Source organism: Puma concolor, chromosome D2 (assembly GCF_028749965.1).
Source record: "Puma concolor isolate L17-30 chromosome D2, mPumCon1.1.hap2, whole genome shotgun sequence".
Taxonomy (NCBI): domain Eukaryota; kingdom Metazoa; phylum Chordata; class Mammalia; order Carnivora; family Felidae; genus Puma; species Puma concolor.
In genome coordinates, this window is record NC_141677.1 from 50,737,674 (window position 1) to 50,758,762 (window position 21,089).

The following is a 21,089-nucleotide window of genomic DNA, read 5'->3' on the forward strand; positions in this document are numbered from 1 at the left end:
AGCATGTGGGAGACATAGCTATCCACATTATAACCTATATCTCTAGCCCTCAGTGCCTCACAGGCTGCCAGGTTCAAGAATCCATGTAGCAACCTGACACCTTCCCTTGAGGGTCTAATCGACCAACATGTTCAGGTTGACCTCTTGATCTCGCCTCTTGCCATTCTTGCCTTTTTCCTACTCCTCACATCTTGTCCACCAGCAAGTTCTGTCAGCCAAATCACACCCAAACCATTCTCCACAATCACCATCCTTACTCAAGCCACAGTCACCTCCCTGGTCCGCTGCAAAAGCCCAACTGGCTCTTTGCAGCAGGAGCCACACACAATCCATTCTCCATAGAATCAAAACCCTCCCAAGGCTTTGTATCACACTTAGCCTAAACTCCTTAGCGTTAACAAGCTCTACGTGACTGGCTCAGCTTTGTGCCCTACTGCCCACTGTGCTCCAGCCGCCTTAGGAAACCCACTAGTGTCTCCTTCTGCCTCAACTGCTTTTCCCCAGTAAGGGTAGCAGGTTCCTTCCTGTTACTTGGATGGCCTCTCCTACAGCCCAATCTCAGAAAGGTCTTTCTGACCAAGCACACCACAGAAACCACCTAATCACTCTTCACAACTCAGCCTATTTTAATGATCTGTAAGGTATTTATTAATTGACTTTATCTTCCATCTCCTCCTACCAGAATAAATATTCCTGTGAATGGTAACCATGTCTATATGGTTCCAGGTGCTGGGGGTTCCAGCGGTGAATAATGGCTGGTATAGCATGAACCCTACTGGATGAATTAATATAACAGAGGCAGTTTGTGCACTGGGTAAGAGTGGAGACACACGGCCTAGCCTTCTGGCCCCAACCCTGCCAGGCCCGTGGGCAGGCACTCAATCACCATACAGCTGTGTCCTTGTCTGTAAAACCGGGGTAAAAATAGCACCTACTTCAGAGGTTGTAAGAAGGATTAAATGAGTTAACATGTATGAAAAACAGAACAGTACCTTACATAGAGAAAAGGGTACATAAAAAAATAGCCATCATTAACATTAAAGTATCATCTAAAAAAGATACACCATTTCTCGTTTTTTAAAAATTTTATTTTGATGTAATCTCTACACCCAACGTGGGTCTTGAACTCATGATCCTGAGACCAAGAGTCACATGCTCCTCTGACTGAGCCAGCCGGGCGCCCCCATTCCCCACTTTTTAAACTTTATATTTTCTGCTACATTTACACTGCTGTATATATCTACATTTCATGAACATTTTCCTTTAGGTACATATTCACCACTGTAGGCACTATATAATTCAATTTATTATTTTATCATTAGAGTTTTACTTGCTTTCAATGTTGTCAATATTCTTATGTGAATTGCTACTCCAGAGCTCTGCTTCCTCAGGAGAGAATCCTGGGAGTGGAGATTACTGGATCAGAGAGGTGAACCTGTTTGAAAACTCCTGGCCCAGGGAGCTTGCCTACATTCCTACACCACCTGCAGGGATGGGAGACTTCCATCCTGCCGGCCTTGCTTGCATGGCTGTTTTAAACAGTGATTTTACAGCAGCAAAAAAGTTTCGCACTGCTGTTTTAATTTATTCTTCATAAGTTTACTATTTAAATATGTTTATTGTGAATTATTACCAACTGTCTTTTAATCATTTTTTTCTATTGGTGTATTTCCTACTTACTTTGAATATTAAGGAGATAATATTACACATTAAGGAGAGCAAGCTTTTGTCTTACTTTAAGTGGGGAGACTGAAGTTTAGAAAGGGTAACTTGCAAAGGTTACAAAGGAGCGAAGCTAGAGCTTGAAGTGGAAGCACTTAAACTTATCTTTCTGCATAACATCTAGAATGAACCTACATTCAAACTATTCTTTTCCCACATCTTCCCAAACCAGACAAGAATATTAGTATGCTTTTATATTTCTCTTCACCCTCATATGTTGACTCCATTTGGCACTTTTTTTATCAAGTAATTTTTTTATAAATAATTTTTTTTTGTTTTGGAGTAATTTTACATTTATACAAAAGTTGCAAAGCAGCAGAGTTCTCATATACTTCTCATCTAATTCTAACTTCCCCTAAATGTTATTATCTTACATTGTTGTGGTACATTTATAAAAACTAAGAAATCAACACTGGTACATTACTATTAACTAAATTTGAGACTTTTGTTTGGATTCCACCAGTTTTTCCTTTAATGTCCTTTTTCTGTTCCAGGATCCAGTCTAAGGCACCAAACTGCATTTATCTGTTATGTCTCCTTGGTCTCCTGAGAACCTGTCACAGTTTCTTAGTTTTGTTTTTAACGACCTTGACACTTTTATTTTTTTTTAGTAACCTCTACACCCAACGTGAACCTCGAACTCATGACCCCGAGATCAAGAATCATCTGCTCCTCTGAGCCAGCCAGGCACCCCTGATCTTGACAACTTTGAGGAGTACTGGTCAAGTATTTTGTAGAATACTGGTTTTGTCTGATGCTTTTCATGATTAGGGTTTTGGAGGGAAGGCCACAGAAGTGAAATGCCCTTCTTGCTACATCATATCAGGGGTCCATAACAACCCTGGTAATGTTAGCCTTCATCACTTAGGGCTTAAGGTGGTGTCTACCAGGTTTCTCCCCTGAAAAGTTAGTTTTTCTCTTTCCATACTTGATTCTTTAGAAGTGAGTCACCTAGCTCCACCTACTGGAAAAGAAAATACCTACATAAGTTGTTTGGAATTCTGTAAGAAGACTGATCTCTTTCCCCTCATCTACTCTTATTTTATCTAAAGAGCTTGTCTACCCATTGATTATTATTTATCTACTTGCTCATTTAATTTTTTAAAATGGTTTTTTGTTTTTTTTTTTTTTTTTGATGAGAGAGCGAGAGAACAGGGGAGGGGCAGAGAGAGAAGGAGACAGCATCTGAAGCAGGCTCCAGGCTCTGAGCTGCCAGCACAGAGCCCGATGCGGGGCTCAAACCCACAAACCGCGAGATCATGACCTGAGCCGAAGTCGGACGCTTAACCAACTGAGCCACCTAGGCACACCTCCACTATTTATTTATACCAGTATGGGCTCAAGGATATTTATTTTATGCTTGGGGTTGCAATCCAGGACTATGTTATTTCTCTTGTGCTCAAATTGTTCCAGCTTTGCCATTGAGAGTTCTTCCAGGCTCCTGTGTCCCTTTGACAGACCCTCACCTCACCCTTTTGTTGTCTGAGTACTTCCTTACTTTCTGGACCTTCAGGCTCCTTAATTTCCTGTCCCAGCACTAAGATCTGGAAGCTTGGTATGCTTGTTACTCTTGGGGTATCACTGCTTCTAGGTCTTCTCAGGGGACAGAGCTAGGTAATACTTGTAAGCATGTACCGGTTGACTTTTAAATCCCCAATTGTTATTCATTTCTTTTTTATTATGTGTTTCATCAACAACTGTTTAAACAAAAGTTTTACTGGGGTTTTGTTGTTGTTGACTACTGTTACATTCTCAGATGTTCTTTCATACAGGCTCATTTCTCATTCTGCTGAAGAGGTCTGTAAGAAGTAAACCGAGTCCCTGAATGTTCAACAATGTCTATTTTGCTCTCAAACAGATCAAATATGAATTCCAGAATTAAAGTTGTTTCTCTCAGAATGTTCAAGGTATTGTTTGATTGTCTTCTAGCACCAATATTATCAAAATGAAGGTGAATGCCAATCTGATTTTTACTCTTTTGTAGACAAGCTGGGGTCTGCTATTTTTGGTGTCTCTAAAAGCTATCAGGATTGTCCCTTCATTGTTCTCAAATGCCAGAAGACTTGTCTTTCCTTGGCTCTTTGAAGTTTTCTTCTATTTCCTCCTCTGTCTTCTCTTTTTTCTCCCTTCTGGAACTCCTATTCAATCAACAATTTTGGGAGCTTCTTGACTGATCCCTCATGTCTCAGTTTTTCTCTCACATCATCTCTCTTGGTCTTTGTGTGCCCAGATGGCTTGTCTTCTAGTTTACAAATTTGTTTCAACTGTAACCATTCCACTATTCAGTCCATTTACTGAGTTTTAGATTTTCGTAATTTCCCAATTCTAACCTTTTTAGCACCAAATCTGGTTTTATGAATTTAAAGTTTTCTCTTTCTAAACACATATTTATCTTAAAGTTGTTTTCATTCTGTATTCATATTCTCGTGTGTTATCTTTTCTGTTTTTCTGTTGGTTTGGCTACTCCTGGTTAACCGCTACTGATTTTTGTTTCAAAAATCACTGTTCAAAAACCCTTGGCTATTAACTGTGAGTAGAGGGGCTTATCTCCAGTAATAGTGGAAGAGGGGCAAATGTGCCAAGAATAGCTCATCTTCAGAGCCTGGGGCTCTCTATCCACCCTGCAACTCAATATTCCCCAAACCCTGCACTGCCTCTCTTGCTCCAGAACTACACACCCTGCTGCAGGCTACAGTCCAATGCCTAGGATGCCTGTTGCTGAGCACACGGCCAGAGAATACATACTTCACTACTCTCTGCCTTCTATGAGCTCAGAGGATGCAAAGTAGCCCCATCTTGTGTTCTCCTGAACACGTTCCAGATTCTTCTCTCCACTACTGATCCTATGCCAACTAATGCCATCTTACAGAAATTTCTCAAAATATGGCTCTACCAGTGAGTGGCACTTCTCTCATTTTGCAGTGCTAATATACCTTTTTGTTTTTAGTAATTCACTTTTAAAAAGAATTTAGGGTGTCAGATAAGGCAAATGTGGGTGCTTCGTTTGTCATTTTGATCCCATCTGTTTCTATATTCCTCAGTAACACTAGCCTACAGATAAGGTACAGGGTATGTGTATATAAACGCCTTGCCAGGTGTTCCTCTGAAGAGAATGTTGGCTTCATAAAATTTATTAAGTAGATCATATGGTACTAACTGTTCTTTTTTGGAAAAACTCACCAGTAAAACATTATACCTATGCACCTGCAGGATAATTTTTTGATAACTGTTCTAATTTTTTAAGTGGTTCTTAGTCTTTTCAGAGCTTCCATCTTTTTTATTCATAAAGCACTAACAAAAACTTTGCTCATGTTAATAGTTTATAAATGCTCAAATCTTTTATCTAGATTTTTTTTAAACTTACCATATAAAAACGATTTCTCTCAATGTTTTCTTATTCTAATTTCCAATGATGTGTTTTTCTGTTTACCCCAAATCTGTCCACGTTGATTAAAATATTTTTTTAGCATGGGGCGCTTGGGTGGCTCAGTCGGTTAAGCGTCCGACTTTGGCTCAAGTCATGATCTCACGGTTCGTGGGTTCAAACCCCGCACTGGGCTCTGTGCTGACAGCCTGGAGTCTGGAGCTTGCTTCGGATTCTGTGTCTCCCTCTCTCTGTTCCTCCCCTGCTCACATTCTGTCTGTCTCTCTCAAAAATAAATAAAACTTAAAAAAAAATAGAAAAAAAATTTTTTTGCACAGAAAGATTAAGGTCTTATATATTAGTGAAACTATTATTTTTGGTTCATTAATTTCTGCCTTTATCTTTCTTTCCTCAGAGTTATTTTTCATTTTTTAACATCTTAATTGACTTCTTAGTTTGTTTCCATTTTTATTTAATATTAACAATAAAAGATTAGGCTAAGTGCAATATAGTATCCTGGTCTGGAACCTAGAACAGAAAAAGGATGTTAGTAGAAGAAGTAATGGAATCCTAATCTATAGTGTAGTTAGCAGTACTTACCAATGTTAAGTTCTAATTTTGATCATCACTTATATAGATATTAACCTTAGGGAAACCGGGTGAAGTATAGGAAGGCTCTATATTACCTTTCAAACTTTTCTGTAAATCTAAATTATTCCAACATAGAAGTTTATTTAAAAAAAAAAGTATATTAACTCTATCAAGAACTAGAAGTTCTAATATGTGGCATTTCCACACCATGACTTTCTACGTAATTGCCCACAGAATATTATTCCTTCTTATTTAGTTTTAATTTCTAGTTAATAAGGTTTCTTTTAATTAAAAAAAATTGTTTTTTTACTGTTTACTTATTTCTGAGAGAGAGACAGAGTGCCAGCAGGGGAGGAGCAGAGAGAGAGAGGGAGACACAGAATCCAAAGCAGGCCCCAGGCTCTGAGCTGTCAGTACAGAGCCCAATGTGGAACTCAAACCCACAAACCATGATATCATGACTTGAGCTGAAGTTGGATGCTTAACCAACTGAGCCACCCAGGCGCCTTTAGTTAATAAGGTTTTTAAAATTAAAACTTATTTTTATTTATTTTTCTTTTATTAAAAAATTTTTAATATTTTTGAGAGAGAGAGAGAGGGAGAGAGAGAGAGAGCATGAGTTGGGGAGGGGCAGAGAGAGAGGGAGACACAGAAACTGAAGCAGGCTGAACCATCCAGGCGTCCCTAAAATTTATTATTACTGAAAATATGTTGGCAGAAATGACTAAGATTCTCATATTCTAGAACATTGTTTTCTCTGTGTCCTAAATTTTTCTTTCCCCCTCTAGAATGGTACTTAATTCTAAAACAATAAACGTGAAACCATCTTATCGTGGGGGGTGTAAAAGAGACAATGAAAATATGTTTATAATAACTACAGTTTTTTATGGAAACTTTCTTTTCTACTTGTGAAACAAATATAAAGGAATCTAGCAAGATCTTTGTGGCCTTTCCTGACAGTGAATCTTACCAGCTGCTGCTCCACAGGCGGTGGTACATCCTGACTGGCATAAACAATGGCAGGGTTGTAAAGACTGAACACCACAGGGTAAAACACCTTCTTACCTATAAATTAAATTATATGATTACATCACACAAAGTCATAAAATGAAAAGACTCATCAGTACTGCATTATCAACATTTTATTAAAGTCTTTCTTCAGTCATATGACTTTATCAATATTGTATTTTATCAATTTTCAGGCTACCAAACATCATGCTAGATTTGACAAAATAATGATGACACATCAGTAGGCCAGGCTATGAAATTATAAGCTAAAATAGACTAAAAAATAGACTAAAGGGTGTTCTACACATTTATTCTCTTTGATTTTAGGAAGATACACAAAGGTGTTCTCTCAGCTATTCATTAGGTAAGCTATTTATTACTCATCATTTCATCTAATTAGTAGGGATAGATGTAGGTTAACCTTTGACAATCACCAAGAACTTAGAAACTTCTGTTAAAGCCATCCTTCAAAACAAATCATAGAAACAGTAAATCCAAAGAATATTATACAATGAACAGATATGTACAGAATTAAAACATAGAACTGTAGATGGATTTGAATAAGATTTGTAAAAGCTGGGAAGAGTTAAAATTACCTCATCTAATTGCTGCAGAAGCCTTTGTCATTAGTATTCAAATTGATAGCACTAAAGGGAAGCTAAAGACTAGCTCATCTTCCCCCCAATAAAGACTGGCCTCAGTCAGTTGTGATAATATGAAGTGCTCAGTAACTATCAAGTACCTGTGGCAATGTGGTAGGCTTTCTATTGCAAGATCCTAACTAGATGCTCATCTCACTTTTGTTAAAACTCACTTAGGAATGGGGAGGTCAATTCTCAGAGGCCAATCTATTTCTAGACATAAAAATATATCTTTCACGTTGAGCAAACATGTTTCCTTCTACTTCCACATTGTGAACTTCATGTTGACTGGTGTCACAAAAGTAAACCTAACCCTCATTTATTCACTAGGTTCTCAAAGAGTTCCTGACAATCATCCCTCATGAAAATAATAAGAAAGTAATAATTTTCATGATATGAATAGTTGTACAAAAAAAATTTACTATGAGATTTTTTAGTACAGAAAACTTCCTTTTCACATTTAAAATAAGATTTGGGGGTGCCCAAGGATGCCTGGGTGGCTCAGTGGGTTAAGAGTCCTTCTCATAGTTCATAGGTTCAAGCCCCACATCAGGCTCTGTGGTGACAGCTCAGAGCGTAGAGCCTGCTTCAAATTCCGTGTCTCCCTCTCTCTCTGCCCCTCCCCCACTCGCACTCTTTCTTTCAAAAATAAACAAACATTAAAAAAAAAACAAACATCTGGGGGTGCCTGGGTAGCTCAGTTGTTTGAGTGTCCAACTCTTGATTTTGGCTCAGGTCATGATCCCAGGGTCATGGATTGAGCCCTGTGTTGGGCTCCATGTGAAGCCTGCTTAAGATTCATTCTCTCTCTCTCTCTCCTCCGCCTCTCTCCCCTGTTCGCGTGCTTTCTCTCTCTCTCTCAAAAAAAAAAAAAAAAAAAAGATTTGATTTATAAAAATGTCATCTGCCCATACATTTTCAAAAAATATCTACAACATAGGCAAAGAATAGTAAATCATCTAAATCATCCCCATACACATAGCAAGGACACCAAGTACCATCTGTATCTGGACCTGCACGTGTGTCTTTGTGTTGGCACCACCTGCCTGAGGCACAGTGCTACTGACTCTCACACATCTCCACATTGTCTGCTTGGCTCTTTTTCTGAGAAGTGCTGCTTCCTCCTTGTCAATTTTAAGGCCTTTGCTTATCTGGATTCAATTGTTGGCAACAGAATTTGGCCGCAAGAGAAGAAGGGTATGAACTTCAGAAGGGCAAACTTTCACTTTTCTACTTAATATTCTAGTTAAAGTATGCCTAATATACCTTTAAGAAAACATAATTAACTTGATTCCAAATGTGGGACATGCTGACACTGCGCTAAATTTCTACACTCAGTTCATCTACCAACATTTTACGCACCTGGCTCAGCATTTAACCGGCAGCTGTTAAGGAATTCGGCTGAGAAATATATATCAACATCACAGAAAAACATCAAGACCTCTCCCTTGTCCCAAGCTTGGGCACCCACATTTAGTCCTTGTCCACGATTAAATTCTTCATTCAATGGGATCAAAGTATAATTGTGAAAATTAGACTCACTAGGAGGAAAACATATACAACAAAGGATAAGTCCCATTTAAAGCTTAACAACTCTCTTCTTTCAACACAACTTACGCAATATGTTTTACGCTCTAGATATTTTTTTACTTTGGTTCTACATTCATACAGGGAAAGGAAATCTTCAGCTTCACATGTATGATCATCATCAGAGACAGATACTCACTAAATGCCCATATTTGAGGCAATGTGCTGGTGGTGTGAGCTTAAAAACTGTTGAGGGGCCACTGACCTTCAGGATGTTAAAAACTTATTGGGCAGATAAGAAACATACACATGGAAAAATGGCCATTAATATTTGGTAATAAATAATGCATTCCATGTAAATGGTACATGCAAAGAGTACTCTTGCTCTAGAGTTTTTCAGATCTTTGCTCACACGTCTCCTTATCAGAGGAGTCCCCCTCACACCATATGTGAAGTTGCTCTGACTTCCCTCTCTTTGTTCAATATTCACCGCCCTGCTTGGCTTTGCTTTACTCAGTACCACCAGACATGTTTATTCGTGTGTCTTCCCACACTGGAATATAAACTCCATGAGAGCAGGGACTTTGTTTTGTTTGTTACTATGGATACAGTGCACCTCCTCAAAGAGTAGGGTTCAATAAATATTTGCTGAATGAATGAATGAACAGCAGTTCTGAGAAAAAAGATTGCTTTTGTCTGAGAGTAGTTAGAGATGATGTTAGAAGCAGAATTTAACTTATGCCTTGATTAAAATCCTGAATTCAGTAGTGAGTTTAGAGGTTATTCCAATTAATTATTCTCAAAGGTAAAGAGATGAGAGTAGAAAGCATTTTAGAGAACAGGGATCAGACAAATCAGATTGGAACAAAGGGATCCTAAAATGGGAACAATGAGAGAAGACCAGAAAAGGGTCAGACTGAGGAGTGAGTGCCTTCTGTGAGAAGTTAAAGGACCTGGTCAGTGTCCTTGAGGCAAGGAGGAGTTTTTCTGCCAGGGCCGTGGTTCTCACAATGAAGTCCCCACACCCACAGCATTAGCCTCCCTGGGAAAGTATTAGAAACCCTTCCTGGGTGGGTCTGGGCTACACCCCAGACCTCTGAATCAGATACTAGAGGTGACAATGAGCATCTGTGTCTCTCTTGAGACAGATCATTCCAGGTCGCTCTGATGTTAAAGTTGGGAGAAGTGCTGTGCTAGGGTACAGCTGGCTCAAAAAAGGGACATTTTAGGAAGATAATTCTTGTAACAGTAGAGAATGGGGAATGGAGAGATAGAAGCAAAGGCTCAAATAGTGTATGGAGTGGACTCCACATGCTCTGAATGCCCACAATGTCCTCCTCATGGGATACAAATCTCTCCTTTCTTTTGGGAAAACTGCTGATTACCACCTCACACTCCCAGCACCCAGCAGAGGAACTAATGATAGAACACCCCAACCACAGTAACTTCCTAGGGGCGGGGACCAGACTCAAGCTGGGCCAATCACAATACCCCCACCCCTCATGAGTGGGCAAAACTCCTTCCCTGGGCTTTTCTCAACTGGATCTGGGAGAAAGCTCTTTCCTCTCTGATGGCAAAGCTGAGAAGATGTGAGCCCAAAGCCGCCAACAGCCATATACCTCACATGTGGAAGAAGCCAATCTGCAATAGGAGAATGAAATCAACATGCAGAGTAAAACAGACAAGAAGATAACAAGAGAATTTTCATGGTATTCAAGTCTCTGGTTCCAGTCCCTAAGATATCAAAGCTGTTTTGTTTTTTTCCCCCAAAGTTGGTAATAATCCCCTTAATTTGGGAGCTATCCAAAATTCTTTCATAACATTCCCAGTTTCCTTAAGTATTCCCTAAGTTTTAGATAGGTTTCCATCATGTGCCACAGAGGAGTCTTGATTAAAGCAGCGACAACTTCCGTAATACCAATAGAAGTGCTTGGCACTTAGTAGGTGACCTGAAAATGGTAAGCAGGGAAGAAATGAAGGGAGGGGAAACCTGGGTTAGGTGGTGGCAGCAGCAAGAAAGAACAGAGAAGAGGTCCTGTGTAGTAAGCAAGAACTTATTAGAGGTAAAGAATGAGTGAAAGATGCTAGCTCTCAGACATTAAGCCCAGGGGATCATGAGAATGGTCTTAGTCTAAACTGAAAGAGGGCCATTGGGAGAAGAATAGCTAGTGTGAAGTAGGAGACAATGTTTGTTTTTTATTCATGTGCTGTGAGAGTCCCTTTGGGGTAGGGACTCCAAGTTCTTCCTCTGTGCCCGTCCTACTCCAACCACCCCAGTCAGACTCCCGAGCGGTGTACCTGGAACATAGTCGGTGGGATTCAATGAATGTTAGTTGAACGGTTCGAGAGGAATGGCCGGCCAAATCTGGACTCTTAGGGAATGGCCACAACTAGCAGAAAGGTAAAGAAGCAAGTAAAAGGATACAGAGTTGGCAGCGGACAAGACAATCAACCTAATACCTTACACTGTAATACATTTATATTTACAAAATATTTACATTTTACAAACATCAGAGGAAAGTGTCAAGAAGGAACTACTGGGTGGTTAGGCATCAAATATAAAAAAGCGATCAAAGAGGATAACACAGAAAAGTTTGAATTTGGCAGCTAGGTCATAACTTTGGGCTCATAACTTAGAGATGAAAAGGCAGAAGAGCTGTAGAATTAATAATGGAGTATTAAGGAATTACAAATTCATTCATTCAAACCTCTGAGTACCTACTATGTGCCAGGTACTGTATGAGTTGCCTAATTAGAGAATTATTGTTCTATGAGGTTTAGCCAGAAAGGACAGAAACCTACTAGTAGCTGATGAGTATTATAGAGTCAGGTGGTGGTGTCTTAATGACAGGGGAGACCTAAGCATCATTTGCAGGACAAGAAGAATGAACTTGGGGAAATGGAAGGAAAGAAAAGGTGACAAGTGAGAGAAAGCTCAGGAGATAATACTAAAGTGAAGGGATTAGATTTAGAAAAAGGAGAAGAGTCTAACCCAAGGGAAGGAAGAAGTAATAAATGGAGGCAAATAAATAGAAGGTAGGTGGGCCACAGAGCGAGAGGGCCCAGATCATGCTAGGCTATCTGTCAAGAGGGCAGGGAAGACATTATTTAGAGTTGGGTGAGTGAATTGAGGGGTGAAATGAGGAACTTATTATCACCACCACTCATGTGCCCAGCCAACTTTTAAATAGCAGCTATTTAAAATTAACTAATTAAATATCTGAAATTCTCATTCTTCTAATGTTACATATCAAGGACTTCAATGTGGACATGGCTCACCAACCTTGTGACAGATTCTAGGATAGACTTGACTTTAGATAGTCCTTCTTTACCAAAATACACCACTGTGAGATGAATTCTCTTGTCCTGATGAATACACACATCCCTAACAGAATTGAAAAATAAAGTTCATTCAAGAAAATATATAAGGCACTACTCATTCAGAAAGCCATCACATGAAACTTTAACAAAATGAATGAGGCATTACTCATTTAGAATGAAACTGCAGAAACTTTAGGTAAATATAAAAGCGGCAATATCGTTGAATTATTAAAGAAGTCACAGCAAACGCATAACAACATATGCACATGAATATAACCCTTTGAGGCCCATAGAAGTTGCCGTATTTCAAAATCTTTTTGAAACATTTGCTTTGGTATTGCCTTCAGAAGCAAATACAAGCTATTCAAGGAAAGAAGTCTAATCAGTTCATAAACAAATAAATATTCAAGTTGTTGGTCAAGAGTTATTTTGTCTTCAGACTGGCTAATTCCAGAAATTATACCTATCATTAAGGAATAAATATTTGCCATGACTGATGTTACTTACTGTAAAGAATAATGTAGCATCTGAAAGCAATTCCAAGAAGGGCAGTAAAAAATGCTTTAGGAAATCAGATCTCAAGTGAGCTATTCCAAACAGGTAAAACTCATTGGAAGCATGATTTCTATATATTTTGCTACAGAACAGCATTAACTAATTTTTAAGTCCAATGATTTCAATATGAGAATAAAGATGGGATTATAAAGCATTAAAACTAGCATATTAGAATATTAAAAACATGGCAAAGGTTAAATTAAAACAAAAAAGCAAACTTTCCCCAGCTAGCTACCCTAATAACATACTTACTAATTTTTTTAACACTTTAGCATTTTAAAATATCCAAATTTAATGACAAAAAAGTTTTTAAAAATTATTAAACTCTCTGCTTCTCAAGATGGAATAACTGTCTCCCATTTTTAGTTGAATGTTTGTATTTCTGAAATTCATTTCAATTTTAAAATTCAAATTGTTCTCAAGGGAATCTTCTGGGGAAATAGCATTGTCCTATATCGTGATTGTGAAGGCAATTATGAGTGTATAGACTTGTCAAAACTCATGAAACTTCTACTTAAAATATGTGGGTTTTATTTATGTAATTTATACCTTAATAAAGTTATTTTTAAAGATTCAACTTGCCCTAAAGTGAATTCACACACAATTATAAAGGTCATCAAATGTAGTTTCTAATAGTTGTCACTCTCTATTTCAAAGTTCAAACTGTCAATAACACACTATATTATACATGCTTAAAAAAAAGAGAATAGCAAAAATTAAAATTCCCAAAGCCTACAAAATTACTCTATAATTCTAAGTAATCATACTCAATGAAGATGACTTAAGTAAATCTGCATGAAATGTGATTTTTTACAAGTGCTTAGTCAAATCATGACACCCTGAGAGTTACCTGAAGTTCTGCATAAACTGCGCAAAGGCTTCAGTTCTTTCAGCAAGTGGCACAATGATATTAATAATTGATCTAGTAATGTCAATCATCTCGCTCTTCACTTTCATGAGAGGTCCAAAAGGGCGGAAGAGGGTCACATGTCTATATTCCATAAGGTCTGCTTTCTTAAAAAAGAGTTCATACTGTGTGCCCTTATCTCTCTCGGTGCGATAATAACCTAAAGGAAAGAGTTAGGGATAAAGATGTCTCTATGTCAAAGTTTACAAATTCAATGTGAATACTGATTTTACTCAAAGATCAAGAGTACAACAGTAGACTGCAGGGTTTTTAATCATTTTGTGAAAATATTTACCCCATTGTACAGTTGTAAACAATTCTTTCTTTAAAAGGAGAGGTTAAAAAAAATGTTCACTGCTCTATTATTATTCAATCCATAAATATGCTTCAAGTCACAACTGCCCCTTTTTACATATAACTTTTTTTAAATAGTAGAGCCTATCAACATAGTAATCTTATGATAAAAATAAATTACTTCTAGCAGTATTAAATTCTAGACCTGAGAGTCAAAACTTCTATTGCTCAGTTTGGTTCAATGAAAATAAATGGAATACCTTCGTGTCATTCATTGGTAGTACAAAGAGGGCTATGTGGTCCTGGTTTTGATAAAGGGTTAGTCTAGTGAGGAAGACAAAAATAAGTAAAAACAATACAGTGATATATACCTTATTCTACACACACACACACACACACACACACACACACACAATCTCTCTCTTTCTCTCTCTCTCTGAAGAGAGTGAAGTCAAAGAAAAATTAGTACAGATTTAAACATGGTGTTGTGAGATGCCTCCAGGAGAAAAGTCTGGAAGTCTATCGGGCAATCTGATTTTTAAGTGTGACATTCAAGAGAGAGGTAAAACCTATAGATGTGTGAGTCAGCCAATATCTGGGAATAAAACAATGAACAAGACAGACCAATTCCACTCCCTCCTGAGGCTTACAGTCTAAGAGGAACTACAAATTAGGAAATGGGCAATGCCAAATACTGTGATAAGTGCTATGAGAGGAGACATGGGTAGAGGTAACAGGAGGACACAGGAAGCACTGATATCTTAGACTTGTAGATTGGAGATGACTTCTAAGTGAAGTGACATCTAAGTTAAAGTCTGGAAAAGGAATAGGAGTTACTCAATCTTTATTTATTTATTTACTTATTTACTTATTTATTTATTTATTTATTGGCAAGAGGAGTAACAGAGTGGAGGAAAAGTGGGGAAAAAAATATGTTCCATACAGAGAAAACTCTGTCAGTGAAAGATTCCAAAGAGTTATAAGATAAGCAGAGGTTGTAGAATATAAAACTGACATAGCTTCCTTTCTTTTAAGCAAATGTGAAGACATTTTGCATTTTAGTGAATTATTTCCTCAGCAGCTTTCAATTCTGCCATAAACTACAAATATGGTGAAAAGACAAAAACTGAGCTTGCAGAAAAATTAGAAGAGTTTTGAAACAACCCATCCAAAATTGCAGTAAGTGACAGCAGAAAAAAAGAAGTGACTACAATGAAAAGATAGCTGCAATGCCACAGAAAAGCACAAGCCCTCCAAAGGTCTCAAGGTGCTACCATATTGTAGTATAGCAAGTACTATCCATGATGATTCAGGGTCAAAGAAACTACATACGGTTCACAGAATCAAGCAAAGAGAACTTTTTTTTTTTTTTTTTAATTTTTTAACGTTTTTATTTTTGAGACAGAGAGAGACAGAGCATGAGCAGGGGAGGGGCAGAGAGAGAGGGGGACACAGAATCCAAAGCAGGCTCCAGGCTCCGAGATGTCAGCAGAGAGCCCGATGCGGGGCTCGAACTCACAGACTGTGAGATCATGACCTGAGCTGAAGTCGGATGCTCAACCGACTGAGCCACCCAGGTGCCCCAAGAGAACTTTTAAGAAAGATTTATATCCAAAATGGTTTTTAAGTTTGTAATTAAACATCTAGCAGGAGACATAAAGTTGGAAATGGGTAGGAATCTGTAATTATTCCTGTTTCTATCCATCAGCAAATGTCTTAAATTTATAGAAGTGCTCCTCAACTTTTGAGTCATACCCCATTTTGGTATGTATAAATGCCATCCCCTCTCTGCAGTCTGTATTAGCAAAACAGGTTATTTCTTTACTTTTCCAAAAGCCAAATATGCTTTTCAAAATTATGTATGCCTCCTTGATGTTCTGACATGTGCTTCTCTTCCTCCTAAAATACAGAATAACTACTAATCTACTAAATTAGGGTTTTTTTTCTTTTCTTTACCAAATAGTTTTCAAATCATTAACTTTAGTTCATACATTTAAAAAAATATAAAAAGGAATATCAAGACCAGATAAGAGAGAAATGCAAATACATACATGTACACACATAGCCCTAAGAGCCCTTTAACTTGACTAGTACTCTTCTACATAATCTTAGAAATATTCTATTTCCCTGGTCCTTATTCTTTTATTATGATCACAATATAACTTTTTTTAAAAAGCCACTTCAGGGCACCTGGGTGGCTCAGTTGGTTAAGCATTCAACTCTTGGTTTTGGCTCAGGTCATGATCTCAGGGTTTGTGAGACTGAGTCCCACGTCAGTCTCTGTACTGACAGAATCCCTCCTTGGAATTCTCTCTCCCTCTCTCTCTGCCCCTCCCTCCATTTGCTCCCTGTCTCTCAAAAATAAATAAATAAACTTAAAAAAAAAAGCCACTTCAAATTCTTGGTGGAATGAAGTAGGTAAAAAATTAAATGTTCCACTACTGTAGATAATGACTTATATTTCCAACACAGAATAATAGCATTTTGTCATACGAACAACTATGTATGAGCACATTTTTCACATTACCTTCTATGAAGTCATTTTCATTAAATATCATTTTCTCTCCAAGGGGACTGTCCTCCTCTTCCTGTTCATCATCTTCATCAGGATTATTAATAACCTCTAAGCCAGCTTCAATAACTTCTACCAATTCATCTCGCTTGTCTTTTCTAACTGGCTTTTCCTCAGGATGGCGAGTGAGACCCATTTCCAACTGGAATACTTTCATTAAGGTAAAACTTTCAAAAGGAATGACTCCATACTCACTAGGTAATTTGGCTCCTATGCTAACTTCAGCTTTGTCAATTTGGGAATGAAGAAACTCTAAAAGATCACTAGGTGTTTGTTCTTTGTTGCCTTGATAGCCTATGCCATTAGCCCCTACATTCTTTCTCTCTTGCAATGATCTCATCTTCTCACTCATTTCTTGTAATTCTTGTTTTAGTTGGGCAATTTGGCGTTTCAGACTGGTAGCCCTGGTTTGATAATGTTCTTCTTGCTCCTGTAGGAGGGCCTGGTAATACTCTTTACCATAGTTTTCCCCAATAACACCAGGAAGAGGTGCATTTCCATCAGTCTGGGGGGCGCATTCCAGAAGGTATAAAAATAATACCAAACTGCAGAGTAAAGCAAGACCCAACAGCAGCCAGTGGGTCCGGGTCTGAAGAATCAATCCTCTTCTAGGCATTCTTATTCATGTGGACTTGCCTAATGAGATAAGTTCTTTGGTTGTTCATTCCTTTAGAAAAAGGTTATCACAAATTAAAAACAAAATCAGGATTTCCATTAAAGGTACCAAAATGAACTCTGCTATAGCTTAAAAACTTTCTTCCGTCAGCAGTGAAGGCTGCTTGCAGAAATGAAAAATAGTGCATACTTCCTGTATTGTTACCATGACATCCAGAATAAAAAAATCTGATCTACAGAATCAGATAAAATTCCATTATATGTGTGGTGATTTTTCTGAAAGAAACAGATCAGAACCAATCAGAATTTTGTTTCCTTAAACATATCAAATTGTTGATAGTTTCAGTAAACTTAGCTATGTGACTACTATATGTAGAACACCATAAGAAGTGCTAATAACAATGTAGAATATTCAGTAAATGCTGGGAGAAAGGATTAAGAAAAATACCTTATATAACACTAAAATGCCATATGTAATACTTTTAACCAGAATGTCTACACATCCATAACCTGAATAAATCAAAGAAACATTAAAATTATGTTTAGCATAGTTATTGTTACATAGACACTAATGTTTCTAATTACTTGAAAATTATATAATTTATAACTTTATTAACATAATATTTAGATTAATACCCCATTTCCCACCTAGAGCATATCACCATTTGGGAACTGAGTTTCCATAAATTGTTTCTGTTATGTTGGTAATGGCTTACTAGAGAGATATATTTTCTTCCAGTTTATTCAGTTCAAGCATTCTGTTTTATTAAATTTCAATGGATGAACTCAACCAATATTAAAGCCTTAAAATTAAGTGAGGGGTGGAGGGGAGTGACAATTCCAAAAGGTCACAGACATCTGGAAAACACATTAAGAAATATTTTTACATCCAAAGTCCTCCCATAGAGTATTTGGACATTAGATCACATAATTCTTTCCACTGTATTACACAGCAACAGATTTCCTACAAGTCTGGAAAGGTTTAGAGTCTATTTTAAAAACAACAACAACAACAACAAAAACTCAAAGCACAAAACAGAACGACCATTTTAATGTTTACCTATGAGGAAAAAAATTCAGAAACAATTTATAAATTTACAAAATCACATGCTCTGTTCATACCACAACCAGTTGTGTGAGTCTGTATTTCTATTTAAACTAAAGATTCTTCATTCTATAAATAGAGAAGGTTAAATTTAGGAGACTGGAGGCAGGGGAGGTCCCTGCTGCAGAGAGAACTTTTATTTTAACAAAGTATTTGGCAAGAAGGATATGTGATACTCCAGCAGACTTTTTATAAAGATGGTTTCTACCGGTGCGGCAGACCCTGTGGAAGATCACCAGGGAACATCAGCCCTAGTCACCTTCTTAGTGAGTAGAGAAAGCCTGGATGCCTTCTGTGAAAAATGTTGCGATGTGTGTTGTGGTTTTGTTGTTGTTGTTGTATATGTGTGTATGTGTGTGGAACATATCTGTATAAAAATGTAGGATAGATTCAAACTTCTTATGGCCAGTAGACCACAAATAATGGTAATCACCCTTAGCCATTTATCACTTACATTAACCAAGTATCATGAAAATTTTAATTTACTACTAGGAAGTTTTACTATGATGGCATCTCTTTTATTGATTATAAATCTTATTTTAAGTGATGTAGAAAAAAACAGGAAAAAAACTTGGTATAAATAAAAGTATCTAGGGGTGCCTGGGTGGCTCAGTCAGTTGAAAGTCTGACTTCAGCTCAGGTCATGACCTTATAGTTTATGAGTTCAAGCCCTGCGTCAGGCTCTGCGCAGACAGCTTGGAGCCTGGAGCGTGCTTCAGATTCTGTGTCTCCCTCTCTCCGCCTCCCCCGCTTGTGCTCTCCCTCTCTCTATAATAAACAAATAAACATTAAAAAAATTATTTTAAGAAAGGTATCTAATTAAAAAATAAGGATGCAAAGCTAATATTAGTTCTAGGACTTTACCACGTCTCAAAACCATAGTTCTTAGCTTGAATGTCATTACTTAAAAGATAAAATTCAGAGGTATCTCTTTTAACTACTTATAAGTTATTACTAGCCTGCTTATTAGGGAAAAGACTAAAACTGAAAATGTAGAGCCACAATCTTACATAAGTTATTAATAAAGTTATACATATTTAACACATTCTAGGTAGTTTTGCTATAAGCATCTTTCCCACAAACATTTTTGTTGAATAACTAATAAGGTCATAAGGCAATTTTGCTGTCAAAGATTAAAAAAAATAACTGGCTGACAGTTTCTTGGTTTTATCAACTAGATGACAGCTTGGTTTCATTTCTCCATTGACCGTAGTACTCCCATTTTTATATTATATAAATCTTAGCCCCCATAATATTCTATCCAGTGGTGGAATTTTGAAACCACCCTTCCCACAGAACTTTGGAATGTCTATCAATGGACATCTGACAATATGACAAAAACAAACAACAGTGTAGAAGGATTTCACAATACAATACAAAGCTAAGTTACAAATATGTATCCTAGTATTTGGAAACTGATGCCTCTCTTTAATGAAGGAAAAATTTTTCATGAAAAAATAAAGTGCAATGCTGAACACGGACATGGATCAACAAGCAAAAAAAAAAAAAGTGTAATACTATGAAAAAAAGACTTTGAAGACAAGTGTTTAGGTACAATTCACAAAATAAAATCAGTTATTTGCACAATACTGCCATAAATCTACACACATTTTAAATATATTCAAATATTTTGTATTTTACAATAGTTTTTAAAATTTTGTTATTCATTTTTCATTTTTCACTATGTCCTTTTTAATAAATGCCTCTTTTTTATTTTTCATGATTTTATCTTTTATGGTGAAGTTGCTTTATGGCCAATTAGCTATGCAGGAAAAATGCTTGTGGCAAAGATGCTGCAAAAACACCAGACATGATTTAACTAAATATAGTATACTCAAACTGTTTTGAAATGAAATTTGATTAATAGAACTAAAAGCATGTAGTCGAAGTATGTCTACCTTTTATTAATATGGTACCTCATAGCTTTCTTCTTTATATAGCATTGTATTTGAAACTGTGAGATGTGATCCATTACAAGGGTCACTTCTAAAGGTTTACTTTTCACTGAAATTGAACAGGAACTATCAGTGTATACCACATATAGCAGTAAGTTTTTTATTACAATTATGTATATGTATGAGATCTCCACATAAAATATATTTATAAGAGGGTTGCGGTCCAAAAACCCTGGACAATACTGATTAAAAAAGTATTTTTATACATTTCCTATGCCAACTTTTAAAATAATGTTGATTAATTATAGCCAAAGTATGGAGAAAGTAAATGTGCACTGACTGATGAATGGATAAAGATGTGGTGTGTATATGTATGTATGTATGTATGTGTACACACACACACACACACACACACACACACACACACAATGGAGTATCAGTCGGCAATCAAAAAGAATGAAATGTTGCCATTTGCAACAATGTGGATGGAACTAGAGTGTATTATGTATGCTAAATGATATTAGTCAGTCACAGAAAGACAAATATCATAGGACTTCATGCATATGTGGAATTTAAGATACAAAACAGATGAACATAAGGGAAGGGAAGCAAAAATAATATAAAAACAGGGAGGGGGACAAAACCTAAGAGACTCTTAAATACAGAGAACAAACTGAGGGCTGCTGGAGGGATTCTGGGTGAGGGGATGAGCTAAATGGGCAAAGGGCATTAGGGAGGACACTTGTTGGGACGAGCACTGGGTGTTATATGTAGGGGATGAATCACTGGATTCTACTCCTGAAATCATTATTGCACTATATGCTAAAAAATGTGGATGTAAATTAAAAATAATAATAATAATAAAAAAAAAATAAAATAATGTTGATATTATCTTCATTTTGGCTAAGAACAATAAATGCAGAAATGAAAGGTTTAAATAAAGGTTCTATAAAATTATTACATGGTAGCATT

General features: G+C 37.1%; 1 protein-coding gene across 4 annotated transcripts in view; it reads right to left on the minus strand.

Moving 5' to 3' along the window:
* CSGALNACT2 (chondroitin sulfate N-acetylgalactosaminyltransferase 2) overlaps nt 1-21,089 on the minus strand; it is a 45,672-nt gene that overhangs the window by 10,935 nt on the left and 13,648 nt on the right. For 3 of the 4 annotated variants that reach the window (XR_015241701.1, XM_086680309.1, XM_086680311.1), the window contains exons 2-6: nt 16,458-17,393; nt 13,580-13,796; nt 12,137-12,238; nt 8,689-8,867; nt 6,648-6,742 (exon numbers count right to left, since the gene is read on the minus strand). Coding sequence is in view for 3 of the 4 variants with exons in the window: in XM_086680309.1 (XP_086536435.1) it covers nt 6,648-6,742; nt 8,689-8,867; nt 12,137-12,238; nt 13,580-13,796; nt 16,458-17,118 (1,254 nt within the window). In the remaining variant the exon portion in view is untranslated. The remainder of the gene's footprint in view (nt 1-6,647; nt 6,743-8,688; nt 8,868-12,136; nt 12,239-13,579; nt 13,797-16,457; nt 17,394-21,089) is intronic. The other variant, XM_086680310.1, reaches the window with a different exon arrangement.